The following is a 17,692-nucleotide window of genomic DNA, read 5'->3' as shown; positions in this document are numbered from 1 at the left end:
GCGGGCAACCTTGTCTCAGCCCTCTGGAGCTTCTGAAGTATTTGCTGGGGCGACCGTTGATCAAGGGTGCAGTCCAAGGGTTGGAGATGCACCCGTTGATAATGCTTATGAAATTTTTTGATATTCCGAATCTTTGGAGAGCTGCTGTTAGAAAGGAGTGGTCGACTCTGTCAAAAGCATTTGCCATATCAAGTTTGATTATCATTCCTCTTTCCCCTCTATTTAGGCTGCTGTGAATAGCTTCTTGGATCAAGATGACATTGTCAGTGATTTGCCTACCCGGAACGAAGCCTCCCTGGTTCTCAGATATTAAGTGGGGGAGAAGTTTTTTGAGCCTGTTGGCAAGAATTTTAGTGATAATCTTATAGGACACATTGCAGAGAGATATGGGGCGAAACCTTTCAAAGGTGCGAGGGTTCACTTCCTTTGGTATAAGGGCGATGTGTGAAGACTTGGTATTATCTCCCATTTTGTGGTTTTTGAAGGCATTCTTTACCATCCGCACAAAGTCTTTTTTAATTGTTTCCCAGTGGTTTCGGTAGAAGGCGACCGTGAACCCATCCGGGCCCGGGCCTTATCCTGCTGCATGCTGAAGGTGGTTTCTCTGATTTCCTCTTCTGTGATGTCCTGATCCAGCTCTTTATTTTGAGAGTCTGATATTTTGCTCTCAACTGTTCTTAGAAAATCGCTGCTATCCATTTGCTGAGGGGCGGAGGAAAGAAGAGATTTAAAATGGTTGTAGGCTGCTTCTTTTATTTCTTCCTGGTCTCTAATCTCTGTTCCCTCGACTTCAATCGAGTCTATTTGGTTTCCAGCTCACCTGATCTTTAAATTGTTGTGAAAAAAGGATGTGTTTCTATCTCCGGCTTTCAGCCAAAGACAACGGGATTTCTGCCTTTGATCCTCTTCTTCTGCTCTGTTCTGGCGATAAAATTCCTTGTACATTTCTTTTTCATGGTCTAAGTCCTCGCTTGTATATTGCGTGTTTTCTTTATCCTTGTTCCACTGCTCCATCTTCATGAGTAAATCTGTTTTTTTCTTGTTTTCCATAATCGCTGCTTCCTTTGCCCAGTCTTTGATGACTGCTCTTAATAGTTTTAGCTTTGTTTCCCATATGTATTGTGGCGAACCGATTACTTCCTTGGCCCACTGGTTTTTGATGAGGGAGCGAAAATCCGCTTGAAGGTCCCATATCTTGTTGTACTTGAAGGGAAGAGGCCCCAGGTTTCGGCCTTTGTCCAGAATGATAACCACAGGCTTGTGATCGGAGGCTGATGCGTGGATTAATTTACTCTTAATAGACTGGAATCTTGCCACGATTCCTTCCTGGAGTAAAAATCTATCAAGTCTCTCTTTGATGTTGAAAGAACCAGTTCTTTTGTTGGACCATGTAAATTTGCCATTGGATGGGGGAATATCCATCAGATTATGTGACTGGATTATGAGTTCCAGCATGTCTCTTGAGGGGTCTGCGTGGAAGCTTCCTCCTAGCTTTTCCTCCACGTGTCTTACTAAGTTCATGTCTCCCCCAAGAATTATATTCCTGGTTTGCATAGATTGGAGGTCTGAGGATATGGTTTCCCAACAGCGAGCTTTGTCCCTGTAATGATTTGGCGAATATATGTTATATATGTAGTATACTTCCTGAGATCCTTTGTTCTTTAAATCTGTTCTTATCCACCAGTTGCAGAGATGGGAATTGATGATTTCCCAATTGTTCTTATTCCATAAAGTTCCAATTCCTCCTGAGGCGCCTTCTGATCCTATTGAGATCCCGGTGAAATTTTTGAAGTTTTGGCTTTGGTGTTGAAAGTCTTGTGCCGAAGTTTTGGTCTCCTGAATGAGGAGAATGTCAGGCTGCTCCTGTTTTAAAAGATCCCTGATTGCTTTTAGTTTTAAGGATGAGCCCATCCCCCTACAATTCCAAGAGACCAAGATCATTATTTACCGTTTGTTGGGTGAGGACCACTCCTCTCCTTTGCTTTTTCTCCGCTTCCTTTCAGCTTGCCTAGGTATGAGTCCATAGGTTGTTGTGCTCCTGTTGCCATCTCTTTTGCAGTTGTTTCGTCTCTGAGTTCCTTGTTTGACTTTCTGCCCGGTTTTCTTGGTGGATCTATGGGTTGGCTAGCTTCTTTCGCCTTATTTCTGGTAAGGATTCTCTCTATGGTTGGGGGAGGGGAGGGAAGAGAGGTCATGCGGGAGGGCGAGGGGGCTGCACGGGGGGAGGAGGGAGGAGAGGAGGGTTCTTCAACGGACAGGGATTCAAAGGGGTTGGAGGAGGAAGGGAAAGCTGAGCTGGGAGGGGGGGGGGGGGAGGGAGAGAGTCCGGAGGGGGTTGAGAGCTGGGACCTTGGGAGGAGGAGGGCTTTTTCCTTTTTACTGGTTCCCAAGTGCCTTCTGGATTTTCCTCATTGTCATTGGATTCATTCATTTTTAACTTGCTACATCTATTTGCGAAATGACCATACTCGTGACATACCTTGCATTTGAAGGGAAGCTGCTCATAGTCCAGCTGCTGGATGTGCGTCCATTGATCTACCTTGATCTTGATGGCTTCCGGAAGTCCTTTTCCTAGGTCTACTTCCACACAAATCCTCGCGCATGCATGCATGTTCTCCCTTGGCTCCGATCTATCAATGTATTTGCCCACAGCATTCCCTATTGCCTTAACTGATTCGTCTCCCCAACAGTGTAGCGGTAAATGAGGGAGCCTGACCCAGACTGGGACTGCGCTTGGGATGTCCATTTCCGGGTCGAAGTCCAGGGTCCATCTGTTCAAGTAAAGACCTCTTGAATCCATGAAATAAGGGCCATTTCTGAATATGAGGTTCTTGTCTTCTTTTGATTCGAAGAGGAATGTGTAATAGCCTCTTCCGCAGAACCTGATGGCTATCTTCCCCTGAATCATCGCGCTCCAGTTGCGCTCTACCCATTTCTGGACTGATCTCGGAGAGGGCCATAGCCCAGTGAATTGGCCTACTAACCCTCTTTCTGCAAGTGTGATAGCTGACTTCCTTGGGAGGGAAGGGGGAAGATTTACCTCAGGAATTTCATCAAGTTTTTTAATGAACTTGGTCACTGTGGGACGGGGTTTGGGGTTATCAGATTCAGCAAAGAGGGATGCAAAAATTTCCTCATGATTCTCAGAGTCTGGGGGAGGGGGGGTGAGCCCGGCCATTCCAGGAAAGAATGGCCAGCAGGAGGAGGCAGTTTAATGGGGCCAACGCGGGCCTGGAGGCTGGGGATGGGCCCCGATGGGGCAGAGTGCAACGGATCGGGCCAGGGAAGAGATCGGGGAGGGCAGCGGCCCTGCCAGGCAGGGCCTGGGGAGCAGAGACGAGCGCGCGGGAAAGAGATTCAAATCGCCAGAGCTCCAGTCTGCATCGAGACCGAATTTCTTATATTTTCCGAGATCAAAACTTATTTATTCGACACATTAGAGCTCATTCTTTCACATCAATCTTAGAGCTCTAACATCCCACAACACAACCAGGACTCTTCGACACATTCGGCTGAACTACTCACGGGTAAGTGGCCTCAACTTGTCTTTTTCAGCATTTCTATCACTTTTTGTGTATTAGCTTGTGTGAGTGTTGTTTTCTTGATTTCTTTGAACACTTGTTGTTGTTTATATGTATACTAGCTTGTCCTAGCTCTGTTTCAGTTTTCGTTGCTATCTCACTGTTGTCGCATGCATGAAAATGTTTTGCATGAACGGTCGCTGATTCAACAACTTGCCTCACCCACATGCATGTTGATCTGTTTACTGAATCTTTCATTCATGTTTGCATGCACTATCAATCACTTCTACTTTCACTTAGTGTCACCATGCATTCACTGTCTTATTTTCTTTCACTTGCCCGTTAGCGAGTTGGGCCAACCTTGGCTCGGACTCTGCCTTCACTGAGGAAACATTGCGCAATCTGGGGAAGGAAGGCTCTGCCTTCCTCTCCAGAAATGCGCTTTTCTGCCCAACATTGTCCTCCAGGACTGTTTTTCACATTTTTTAGGGACAGTGACTGCTGGCCCAGAAAATTAGGCAATACAGTCCCTGAGCCTATAGTCACTCCCAGCTGGAATTGTGCATTGCACAATCGCAGCATTCAACAACCAGTCTGGATTGCACATTGCATAGATCCAACATCTAGTCTTGCCTCCCAGAAAACCCAAACTACCTTTTATGCAGTTTTGGTAGCCAATCACCCAACCTCCCAGAAGAAATTGCGCAATCTTTCTCATCAGCGTCCCAGGTATGTGTTGTGTCATTTGCCAAATTTTCTTTGGTTTTCGCTGACAGATTCCTTGCCATGCATGTTGCTTGTCTCCAGATATTTTAGGTGTTCATCTACCTCTTAGCAGTACCAAATCAATGGCCTCCAAGAGAGCGAGATCACAGGACACTAATGGAGATGCAGTTGAAGCAACAGCTGAGCGAGTGTCCTCTAGTCTACCAATCTATGGAGATACAAAGTTGTATCTAGACAGGGACATCAAACTGAAGAGGCAAGAGGTCAATGAAACATTTGCAGGAACTTTTGAGGAAGGCCTCGAAGACAGTTAGGTGTAAATGAACATTCACAAGTCTGACTTGTACCGGATTGCATGCAAATACCCAGTGTTCCCATGCGCGGAAATGATACACTGGATTGTCTCTCACACTAATCCTGAGACGATGACCTTGAGCAATATCAGTGGGATGAAGCTTGCAACCTTCTGGGCATGAAATTATGATGAGATGTATCAGATTTCCGAGCTCGTGACTGTCATGAAGACTCCAATCAACTTACCAAACAACAGTGCTAACTCCAGAGACATTCTGAAGAACCGGGTGTTGTGGCCAGCAACAACCCCCTTCCTATTTAGTGTTATTCTTAATACTAAATAAGTGGGGGCCTTAGGCAAAAAATTTAAAAATCAATTAGTGCTTGAATTTCATTTTTCAATAAAACTTATTGTCATAAGCTTAGAAGAATATCCTTGAAAAATCTAAAAAGCTTAGGTTTTATGGTAAGATAGGATAAAATCACGCCTTAAGAAATATCGCATTGCAAAAGGATAATGGATACCTCCTTACAAGCAGAAGTCTAAGATTTTGAGATTGTGATGCGAGACTACACATTAAGAAAACATTTATCGCATCGCATGTCTAAAAAATCACTTACGCTAAAAAACTTTAAACTGCCGATATGCGATGGTGCATATCGCAAATCGCATTTCGCAGAAAATAGATTAACGAATGATTGACATATATTGTGCTCCAGCGATTTGCGATATTGCAATTTTGCGATATAGTGATGTTGAGGTTTTGCGATATTGCGATTCTGCAATATTGCGATATAGTGAGCTAGCAACCCAGCAATGTTGTGATTCTGCAATGTTGCGATCTACGATATTGCAAAGCAAATCGCAAAATCGCTTCATCGCAGATCTTTCGGGCTCGTCGTTCAAAAAAGTATTTTCCATAAACCGAGACCTGGTTATGCGCTTTAATGCTAATTAATGAGTTAGTTGCCAGTCATTAATGGAATATGGTTTTGTGTTTATCGAAAAGTCATTTCACGTAAGGTGGTGTATTTTATATGTCTTCAGCATTTAAAACTTTCCCGTCACCTTTCCTTATCATTATTCTCTCTTCACTTGTAAACTGTAGGAACGAAGAACAGAGAAATATAAAAAGCAGTACGCAGGATATTATGGGAAAGAAAGGCAAAGCCCCGAGCTCTTAAGAGAAAGAAACGGCGCCCTTGTATACAGACACTGCCTGTAACAGAGACACTGGTATTACTACTTGGGAAGGCATGTATAGTCTACGTGAGGAAGAGAATCCTAAAGTGATGGAGGTTGTGGCTACTACTGGCTCACATGGTTCTTCTGAAGCATCCATTACAGAGCTAGCTTGTTTGTTTTTACACCGGATAGCGGCGAGGCCCAAAATTCTCCCATACACAGACATGATTAAATGGGTACTGGACAGCGCTGACATAAAAAGAAAGACAATTTAAAACTTAGGGTCAACAGCTTACGGAATCATTATTTTCACAAAATTGGAGCTTTATATCCGCCAAAAGAAAAACACGCAAAAGGCGAAAAACGCACCAAGGAAGCCTGGATCAAGAAACGGAGGCAGTTTCCGATGCGCGATTAATCGCACTAGGCTGGGAAAAAATTCTTGAAAAGGAAAGCTTTTAATTTCTCAGTCACTTGTAAGCCCAGAAATTTGTAAAAGCAACGATAGAGGTAAAAAATTAAAGCTTGAATCCTAAAACCAGTGGTATTTTTCAGAAATATCTTTAAAATGGTATGTATAAGTACAGCAACTACAAACAGGCTGGAGACAGAAGGCTCAAGAAAAAGCAGAATCAATCCAAAGGTTAACCAAGTTGAATTAGGATTCTTACTGGGCATACTTGGTAAAACCACACAACCAGTGCATGACTCTCAAGTGTATCATCAATTCTGCCAAGAAGATGGTGCCAGCTCTTGCCGATTCTGTTTTCACAGCACAGCTAAAATCGGAGGTCGGCCAGCCGACTCTTCTCAAACAAATTCTGAACGCGTGCGATTTCAAGGAGCAGATACAAAAATAATTAGTTAGTAGTTTTAATTTTAGATTCAGTTTTAGTTTTAATTTCGTTTTATTTTTGCCTGAAATGAGGATGGTCAATAAAATCGCATCCTACATTTTTGTAATAAGTTATTTTTAGATTTAGTTAGTAGTATTTAAACCCTTCTCATGCATTTAGAGAAGGGTCCTAAAATTTATCAAAAACTTATCCCCAGAACATGCACTTTTGTACCCTCTGAGGAGGTTTTGATGAATGAATGGAACAGGATTTATTGATATCTATATTTAATATCTGCTACTGATGTTGCACTTCTATACTCTTAGTGGATGTTGGATTAAGAAGAGATAAATCATTATCGCTTGAAGCTCATGAGTAGAACTAGTTATAAATGGTACTTTTATCTCTTAACTATTTCTGCCTTTGTGTTAAAAGTGATATTCATGTTCAGTTGTTTATATATTGATGCGTGAATGCTTGAGTTATCATTTGGCACTTTTGTACGGTGATAGCTATTTATTTATGCTTAATGTATGAGTAACTTATTATGCGATATGTTTTTCACAACTGTTTTGTCTAACTTTTTATACGAAGTGGTTCATCTTTATTGAATTCTTTTCTCATAACAGTTGAATGATCTTTATTATCGATTGTTATTTTGAATCATTTTAGATCGCATAACAGAAGGATTACACCCCAGGTTAGTGTAGACTTAGATATTTCTACTTATTAGAATACAATTTGCATGTTATTAGATTAGAGTTAGAATTAGAGCATCTCACTTAGGAACTTTTAGAAAGGAAATATCAATTCTTCACACACACACATAAATTGGGAAACTAGTTCCATATCCCCATTCGGACCTACTATACCAAATGGAAAAGGAGCTGCTAACCAAGGTCCGGACCGGGTGGGTATCCCCCTTGTTGTAGACCCAATTTTGGGGGCTTCAAAATATTTGGCACTAGAAGGAGGGCCCTGAACTGTGAATGGTGAGTAAGTCTAAATCTAAATACCATTCTAAGAGTAAATCACCCTCACCATCTCCCCCGACTTCTCCATCGCATTTAGAATCTTTAAATCCAGATCCAGAAGTCGGAAGAACAACAGTCGCTGCTACAAACCCTGACATTTCAGAACAATCTACTATTGAACCTCCTGAAGTTGAATCTTTGATCCATAAACTTCAATGATTTTCTATATCTCCTCAAAGGTCTGATAAATATCAAGGCAGCGTGACTTCACAATATAACCCTGCTCATCCTCTTACTAGATTAAAGAGTGAAAAATTTGGTGTTCAGCCAATCGAGTTACCTCTACCCACAAGGAAGAGAGCAAGGAAATCACCTAAAGGGTCTGATAGTGAGACTCTTTCATCATCATCATCCATCTCAACCTCTCCACTGTGAAGTCAACCATCCACTCCTCCACTTCAGATTATTGTCCACCAGTCCACCGGTACTCCCACATCTCCTTCTCAATCATCTGGAGTCATAATATCCTCATCTTCTCAACCGTAGGGATCATCTTCTGCACTTTCCTCTGTTAATAGATCAGCGATGGCCCAATCTCCATGGAATAACCCAGGGGTAGTCTTAATGCCTGCACCCTTGAGTCAGCTACCGGCCCATCCTGAAAAATGGCTGCCTAAGTTTAATCCTGAGGCAGGCATGCTAGCGGAAGAACATATAAATAACTTTATGCTATCCATAAATCTCATTCGAGTTACCAACGAAGACACTGTGGTTCAATTTTTTCCTTATACTCTGCAAGGAGCAGCCGGATCATGGTATTTTCATTACCATCTAGATCTATCACTAGTTGGAATATCTTCCAAGAACAATTCCTTATTAAGTTTGGTGATGATAGGTCTACGGCGACATTGATCAACGACCTGTCTAACCTTAGGGCTGAGTCAAAAGAACCTATCAAAGATTTCAATTCACGTTTCAATAAACTCTTAAACAAAATTCCTACCGCTTCCAAGCCTAGCGAAGAAGTGCGAAGTGAATGGTACATCACTGCTTTACCATCAAACATAGCAATCTTTGTTGATAGAGCTAACAAAACAACTTTAGCCAAAAATATGAAAGAAGCAATAGCAGTAGAGAAACATATTATAGCCCTAGAAAAGAAAAACGCGATAGAAGAACGAAAATCCAAGAAGGTTTCTTTCAAGGAAGATCCCAAGAAAAACCAATTGAAAGATCCATTCGATTTAGAAGGATTACAAAAAGTTTTGAAGACCATGTCTAGCGATATGGTCGACATTAAGAAACAAGTGGAAGAAACTTCTTCTAAAAAGCCATACAGACCTTTTAAAAGAAACCCTTCGACCGATTCCAAACCCCCTAACGCTATTACAAGTGTTGAATCCGAAGAAGAAGAAGAGGAAATCGCTATTGAAGAACACACCAATGAAGAAGAAGTTGTAGAGTTACAAGGTATGTGGGATTTCATCCTACCAGATGAAGAGGATCAAGAGGCATCCCCGGTTAGTACTTGCAGTAGAAATCAACTTGATCCTCCTCAACCTACGCCTAAGCCAAAGAGTGCAAGCTCGATGACTAAGGATAAAGTCACAGCCAAGAAAACGACACCTAAAGCGACTCAAACCAGCCAAGTCCAAACAGACCCATCAACTACATCTAAAACACTGATCATTTCAGATGAAACGAAGTATAATATCATAGAAGACATGAAAAAGACTAGGGCCAATATCACTTTTTATGAATTGAGCAAGTTAAAACACTAGCAAAAGATACTTTTTAAAGAATTACATGTTGCACCTTTGCCCGCCGCTGTAATCTCTTAAGCTTCCCATGACATGGGAAGACCTCCAGCTAATGCGATTAATAAAGTTGATCCAAACAATATCGCCTTAATTGGAGGAAGATCGACATCTCATACTCCCCCATTTCTTCTTACTTATGAAATTTTCAATAAAAATTTGCATAATTGCTTAGTGGATTCTGGAGCTTCATCGAATATTTTACCAAAGTCAATATGTGCAAAATTGAACGTTCAACCACAAAAATCCACTGTGTGCATAGTTCAATTAGATAGATCACAAGTCAAAGTGATTGGCGAATTAAATCAGGTTACCATAAGGCTATCATCCAACCCAAAGGTATGTCAAGTTATTGACATTTTAGTTGTTGATATTCCGGAATTTTATGGCTTAATTCTTAGCAGAGATTGGTCAGAAAAACTTCATGGATACTTTGCAACTGACTGGTTGCACATGTGGCTCCCTTACAATGGTAAACCAAATCAGATAAAAGTTGAGCGAGAAAGACATCAGAAATACATAGTAACAGAACTAGAGGGAGAAAATGAACCAGTAGCATATAGTTCTAACATCATTGGCAACTACTCAGTAGATTCTTTCCTAGGAAATTTTAATGCTCATACTTCACCTTACTTAGAACATTCTGTTTTATCTCAAGTAGAAAATTTATCTCAAACAAATAGTTCTAAATGTATTAATTTTGTAGATAGTCCTGTAAATAAATATTTATTTTGGAAATTATTTTTGACGGTTCTAAGTCTAACGAAGGAGCAGGAGCAGGATGCGTGTTAATAAGTCTAGAGGGAGATAAAACTATGCTAACTTGCAGACTCGAATTTGATTGCACCAACAATACCGCAGAATACGAGGCTTTAGTCCAAGGGTTATACAAAGCAATCAGATTAGACATCAAATACCTTCAAGTTTTCGGAGATTCTGAAATTGTAATCAGACAAGTACGTAATACTATACATTGTTTATCAGGTCATTTAAAACATTACCAATCTTTAGTTCAAGATCTGACTGAACACTTTATAGCATTTAATATTTCATCAATTCCTAGACTCCATAATGCTAGTGCAGACCTCTTAGCTAACGTAGCTTCCAAGCTCATTCCTTCAGAAGATTTTAGCCCTGATTGATTTTCAATTGAATTAATTTTTATACCATCTATTCCTGATAACATTACAAATTGGAGGATTTTCAACGACAATCCTGATATCATGAGTTTCCTCGCATCTGAAGGATCCTACACCAATCAAATAATTGACGAAGACCAGCATGACCAACAATTGCAACAAGATAGCTCTAATAATGTCATACCTAAGTCAGTAGTCAAGTTAGAAGACCTTTATGATTCGAAAGATCGGTTTAAAAGATCTACCAATTCAAAACTCCAAAGTTCAACTTTAAACTATGAATTAGTAAAACTAGGAACTGATACCAAACCACAGAGTATCAATCTAGGCCTTGGTCTAGCTCCTGAAGAAAAATAGCGTATATTCGTCTCTTGAGACAATACAAAAGTGTCTTTTCTTGGAATTACGATGAACTCAAAACGTACGACACCTCCATCATCCAACATACTATTCCAATGATAAACGATGAAAAACCTATCCAACAAAAGTTGAGAAAGATCCATCCCAATCTAGAAAACCAGATCAAATCTGAACTCAATAAGTTATTGGAAGCCAAAATAATTTTTCCCATTTGACATTCTAAATGGGTTTCCAATATGGTCCCTGTTAGAAAGAAAAATGGAGACATTAGAATCTGCATTGACTTTCGAAATCTTAACAAAGCCTGCCAAAAGGATAATTTTCCTTTACCTCCCATGGAACAAATACTGCAGGCAGTCACGGGGTCAGAATTAATGTCATTCTTGGATGGATTCTCAGGATACAATCAAGTGTTGGTACATCCCGATGATCAATTAAAAACCACATTCAGAACTAAATGGGGCACATACGCATATCAAAAGATGCCATTTGGTCTGATTAACACTGGTGCCACATTTCAAAGAGCCATGGACATCGCATTCAAGGGGTTAGTTAATAAATCAGTGGTAATCTATTTGGATGATATAACTGTATATTCCAAGAAACGAAACAATCATCTTAGAGATTTAAAACAAATCTTCCAACATTGTCAAAGGTATGGAATTTCACTTAACCCGAAAAAATCCTTTTTCGCATTAAGTGAAGGAAAACTTCTTGGATTCATAGTGTCAAAATCTGGAATTCACATTGATCCTGACAGAATCAAGGAGATTTTCGCAATACCCCTACCTCACAACAAGAAAGCCATGCAATCTTTTCTTGGCCATATTAACTTTGTAAAGAGATTTGTTCCAGATTTTTCAAGAATCGTGTCTCCTTTACAAGCAATGATTAAAATGAACTCAAACTTTAAATGGGGCCAAGATGAACATGAGGCATTCAATCTGATCAAACAAGCAATTGTTAATGCTCCATATTTAGCAACTCCAAATTTTTCCGATCCTTTTATTTTGTATACATTTGCCTCTGATAGATCATATGCTGCGATACTCACTCAAGCAAATCAAGAAAAGGCAGAAGCCCCAATTTCTTTCTTCAGTTCCAATTTACAAGGGGCTTAGTTGAATTATTCATATGTGGAGAAACAAGCTTATGCTATTTTCAAAGAAATTAAATATTTCAGACCTTTTTTACTCAAAACACATACAAAAATCATAGTACTGTTTCCAGCGGTAAGAAATCTTCTAGTACAGAAGGATGTGGGTGAGAAAAGAGCCAATTGGGTGACTGCCTTACAGGAATATGACGTAGAAATCAAACCAGCAAGTATTGTAAGAGGTCAAGGCTTTTGCAAAATGTTGGCCGGGGCATCGCTTATGTCCGAAATTCCATCTGCAGAGATACAAATGTACGAGGTAAGCCTAAACAATGTTGAGTCATTATACGCTGATATCATTTATTATCTAAAGAATGGATATGCTCCTTCAAACCTCGATCATACCAAGAAAAGATCTCTAAGGTTGAAAGCCAAACAATATCATCTTGTGAACGATGTTCTTTTTAGAATAAATTATGATTTTGTTCTCCTTAGATGTCTTGAGAAATCTAAAGCTGAGAAAGTCTTGCAGGAACTCCACGATGGGCTAGCAGGCGGACACTATGCTGGAGACGCTATTGCTCATAAAATCTTACGCGCGGGTTATTACTGGTCCACATTACTCAAAGACTCACATAACTACGTGAGGAAATGTCAAGTCTGTCAAACTGCTACTGGGAGACAAAAGAAACCATCCTTGCCACTACAACCAGTTAACATTGAGCAACCTTTCGATCAGTGGGGATTGGGCATAATAGGTGAGATCGTTCCTCACTCTTCTAAACAGCATAGATATATCCTTACAGCAACAGATTACTTTACTAAATGGGTAGAAGCAGTTCCACTCAAGACAGCTAATGCTGAACATATCATCGAGTTCATAGATCAGTTCATAATCACCAGGTTTGGGTTGCCTTCTGCTTTAATGTTCGATAATGCATCATATTTTTCTGGTAATGCGATGACTGAATTTGCACTCAAAAGGGGTTTCAAGCTTAAATACTCTGCCAATTATTACCCACAAGGGAATGGGTTAGCTGAATCTACAAATAAGAACTTAATCAGAATTATTAAGTGAACCATTGACCAAAATCATAAAAATTGGCATAAGTCTTTAATATATGCTTTATGGGCAGATCGAATAACGCAGAAAGCCTCCATTGGCACTTCTCCCTTTAATTTAGTTTATGGGAAAGAAGTGGTTCTTCCAACTCATTTAGCAATCCCCTCTTTGGCCTTAGTTCAATATATTGATGAAGCCCCAACTTCTTCCTTACAACTAAGGCAGCTGGAAATAATTAAGTTAGAAGAACAACGAGAACAGGCTAAAATAACTCATGCTCATCACCAAGCATTAGTGAAAGCTTCTTTTGATTCAAACATGATATCCAGAAAAGATTTTCAGATGGGAGATTTAGTTCTAAAATGGGACAAGGCTCATGAGGAAAAAGGGAAACATACGAAATTTCAACGAATGTGGCTTGGCCCTTTTCAAATCGTAGAAGTCATAGGTCCGTCTACTTTTATGTTACAGGATTTAACAGGAAAAAGAGATTCTTTACCTGTTAACGGACAGATCCTCAAAAAATATTTTCCATAGGAGATCATTCTTCTATTTTGTAGAGTAGTTGTTTTAGTTTCATAATAAAACCAGTTGTAAATGGTTACATTAGGAATTCACGAAAAAGACACAAATTCTCTTTTATATTTTGTCTTTTCACTTGTATAAATAGAATTCTTTTAGAAAATTGATCGTTATTATTGAAAGATACAATTAAAGGCTCTACACCTAGAAATGATACTAGTTTCGACCTTGTAAATTTTGATAAAAAACAACCTTTAGTGGGAAATTGTTTTGTATCAGTCCAATGAAAGGTATCAATAATAAAACAAAGATTCTCTGTAGAAAAGCTCTTTCAAAAAAACTCTACTATTGTCGTCCAGAGCCATCTTAAGGAAACAATGACTTCCTCCCCACCTAGGAAACTACAATGTTCAAAGAATGATCCAAAGATACACTTTAACTTAAAGAGTAAGAGGTCTCATCACGAGCCAACTTATCATGATCATAGATATTATAGCTTGCTGACTTTGCCAATACTGCATACCACAACAGGGCAATGACTCAAGATTGTTGCAATCAAAAGACAAGGGGTCTCATCACGAGCCAGCTTGTTCAACAAAGTTATAAATCAAGTGAATGACACTGTCATAAATTGGCTACCAAACCAAGACATTGTTCTTTAAGGGTAAAAGGAAAAATGAAAGCAAAAAGTGTGGATGTGGATTTCTCTTTGAAAATCATATATTTCTCTAAGTAGGATACAGGATCATTGTTGGGTAACAGGTTACCCTGTCGAGGCTATAAACGCCTACTGGCAGCAGAGGCTCTACCTATGAAAAATGAGCATATTCAAAACTGATTTACAGAGAAGGCTTTGTTTTCATATTTATAAACCAAGTAGTGACTGATGTAGATACAAGGACTAGCTTGAGAGAGTAAATAATCAAAGTTGAAAATAGAAGAAACAAAATATCATTGATAGGTAAAAGCATGATGTTCTTTGTCTTTCTATAATAAAGTTTAATTTTCTGAAAAATTTTCTATTTTGGAAGTTTAGAAAATCCAAAAGAAAAGCAGAGATAACTGGTTCTTCCAAGTGAATCGCCAATTGTTGTGGCCAGCGCTGACATAAAAAGAAAGACAATTTAAAACTCAAGGTCAAGAGCTTACGGAATCATTATTTTCACAAAATTGGAGCTTTATATCCGCTAAAAGAAAAACACGCAACAGGCGAAAAACGCACCAAGGAAGCCTGGATCAAGAAACGGAGGCAGTTTCCGATGCGCGATTAGCACCTAGTGCTAATCACGCATCGCTGGGAAAAACTTCTTGAAAAGGAAAGCTTCTAATTGCTCAATCACCTGTAAGCCCAGAAATTTGTAAAAGCAATGATAGAGGTAAAAAAGTAAATCTTGAATCCTAAAACCAGTGGTATTTGTCAGAAATATCTTCAAAATGGTATGTATAAGTATAGCAACTACAAACGGGCTGGAGACAGAAGGCTCAAGAAAAAGTAGAATCAATCCAAAGTTTAACCAAGTTGAATTGGGATTCTTACTGGGCATACTTGGTAAAACCACACAGCCAGTGCATGAATCTCAAGTGTATCATCAATTCTTGTCGATTATGTTTTCACATCACAGCTAAAATCAGAGGTCGGCCAGCCGAATCTTCTCAAACAAATGCTGAATGCGTGTGATTTCAAGGAGCAGATACAGAAATAATCAGTTAGCAGTTTTAATTTTAGATTCAGTTTTAGTTTTAAATTTGTTTTATTTTTGCTTGAAATGAGGATGGTCATTTAAACCGCATCCTACATTTTTGTAATAAGTTATTTTTAGATTTAGTTAGTAGTATTTAAACCCTTCTCATGCATTTAGAGAAGGGTCCTGAAATTTATCAAAAACTTATCCCCAGAATATGCGCTTTTGTACCCTCTGAGGAGGTTTTGATGAGGGAATGGAATAGGATTTATTGATATCTGTATTTAATATCTACTACTGATGTTGCACTTCTGTACTCTTATTGGATGTTGGATTAAGAAGAGATAAATCATTATTGCTTGAAGCTCATGATTAGAACTAGTTATAAATGGTACTTTTATCTCTTAACTATTTCTACCTTTGTGTTAAAAGTGATATTCATGTTCAGTTGTTTATATATTGATGCGTGAATGCTTGAGTTATCATTTGGCACTTTTGTACGGTGATAGCTATTTATTTATGCTTAATGTATGAGTAACTTATTATGCGATATGTTTTTCACAATTGTTTCGTATAACGTTTTATACGAAGTGGTTCATCTTTATTGAATTCTTTTCTCATAACAGTTGAATGATCTTTATTATCGATTGTTATTTGAAATCATTTTAGATCGCATAGCAAAAGGATTACACCCCGGGTTAGTGTAGACTTAGATATTTCTGCTTATTAGAATACAATTTGCATGTTATTAGATTAGAGTTAGAATTAGAGCATCTCACTTAGGAACTTTTAGAAAGGAAATATCAATTCTTCACACACACACATAAATTGGGAAACTGGTCCCATATCCCCAATCGGACCCACTATACCAAACGGAAAAGGAGTTGCTAACCAAGGTTCGGATCGGGTGGGTATCCCCCTTGTTGTAGACCCGATTTTCGGGGGTTCAACACTGAGTAAAGGAACTAGCTCGATTCAGGTTGATACCCAACCAATTCTACAAGACAAAGATACTGAGGAAGGTGTACCGATACTTGGTCATATTTTCTTGTCAAATGTATGGCCAAGCAAGCACGAAAACCTTCCCACAGAGTTGGGTGATCGCACTAGACCAAGTGGCTAGAGAAGGAAAACCATGCAATTGGTCTGGCATATTGGCTCATCGGCTAAAGGAACAAGTAATGAAGGCTCGACATTCACCCGGAAGTATGCATGCAGAGATTTACATGTCCGCCTACATCTTAGATGCATTCTGTGCTTGACAGGAGTTCTTTGGTTTGGAGTGGGTATGGTCATCGATGGAGACTACTGTGAACACGTATTTCAAGTTTTTGTCTGAAAGCAGCTTCAAAGGAGTAATCACACAGTTGTCCGATCATTTTGTCACCCTAGTGTACAAGATGATATTCGAACAAGATCCACCCTGCATGTCGAAGGAAACAATGGAGGCACTGATAGGCATTGTTGATTGGTATGCCTCATCGTCCGACACCTTCATCTGAATGTTTAGTACGAGGAAGCCTCTGCATGTTCTACAAAAGTTTTCCATGGATGTACTTTTCATGCAGGAAGTAGCATATCACATCTCGACAGGATTGATGACTAAACTACACCAGAAGAAGAAGGAACCTTGGCCCGCTCTTCCGTTGCAGATTCGGTTATATGAGATTCAGAGTATCAAGCAAGTGGATGTCGAAGCAGAACTGATGAAGAAATACCCATTTGACCTATGAAGCTACAATCCGTTTGACCCACCTTTTATTGTGAAGAATCACTGCACAAGAGTTTAGTTCAACTGGATCCACGGGGCATGTCATTGGGCCGAGGAGGACCCATGGAGATATTGCTATAGTTTCTCCAGACCCATTGAACCGATCGGCTTCGCTTTGTAGTCGTTAGCGAAGCAACATCTTAGAAAGTACTAGCAGCACCAGTAGCAACAGTGGCAGCAGAGGAAAGCATACCAATGCACGACAAAGGTAAGAGGAAGATTGTCGATCTCATGGAGGAGGAGTACAGCTGCAAGTTTCGAGCAAAACCACTTGTAGAGCAAGAAGCTATGGATATAGAGTCAAAGAGGCACTAACGCAACAAGAGAATCGGGCGAAGGTAGAGGGATAAGAAGAGAATGGAAGAGGCAGAGAAGGAGTTGCATGAGCTGAGTGGTGGCCCAGGTGTAGGTGATATAGACAATCTAGCAAATCCTGAAACAATTTCTTCTAAGTCTGATGGAATTCCTTCTTCTTCCTACACTGGAGTATCAATCATCTATTTCTAGGTTGACTGTTCATAAATTTCCCTTTTTTGGCCTCTATCACCCCTCCTTTCCCTTTAATCACCCCAGCCCTAGTTATTGGGCACAATTCATGTCATAGAGCCCCTTTTCCTCTATCAGAACTATAATTCCATAGGAATTACAAAATACACTATCGACGGGGCTTTTGGGTGGAATTAGCACAATTGTGTATAAAATACA

The 17,692-nt window shown here is 39.7% G+C and overlaps 1 protein-coding gene across 1 annotated transcript; it reads right to left on the bottom strand.

Moving 5' to 3' along the window:
* Positions 1-816: 816 nt before the first annotated feature.
* LOC149189850 (uncharacterized) lies at positions 817-1,911 on the bottom strand. The gene has a single exon (XM_089410361.1). The coding sequence runs from the start codon at positions 1,909-1,911 to the stop codon at positions 817-819; it is 1,095 nt and encodes a 364-aa protein (XP_089266487.1).
* Between the last annotated feature and the right edge of the window lie 15,781 nt (positions 1,912-17,692).

The sequence above is a fragment of the Pinus tabuliformis genome, chromosome 3_1, assembly GCF_031772625.1.
Source record: "Pinus tabuliformis cultivar Carrire ecotype Pingquan chromosome 3_1, CPIR1, whole genome shotgun sequence".
Lineage (NCBI taxonomy): Eukaryota > Viridiplantae > Streptophyta > Pinopsida > Pinales > Pinaceae > Pinus > Pinus tabuliformis.
Note: the sequence above shows the minus strand (reverse complement) of the source record. Positions and strands in the feature narration are given on the sequence as shown.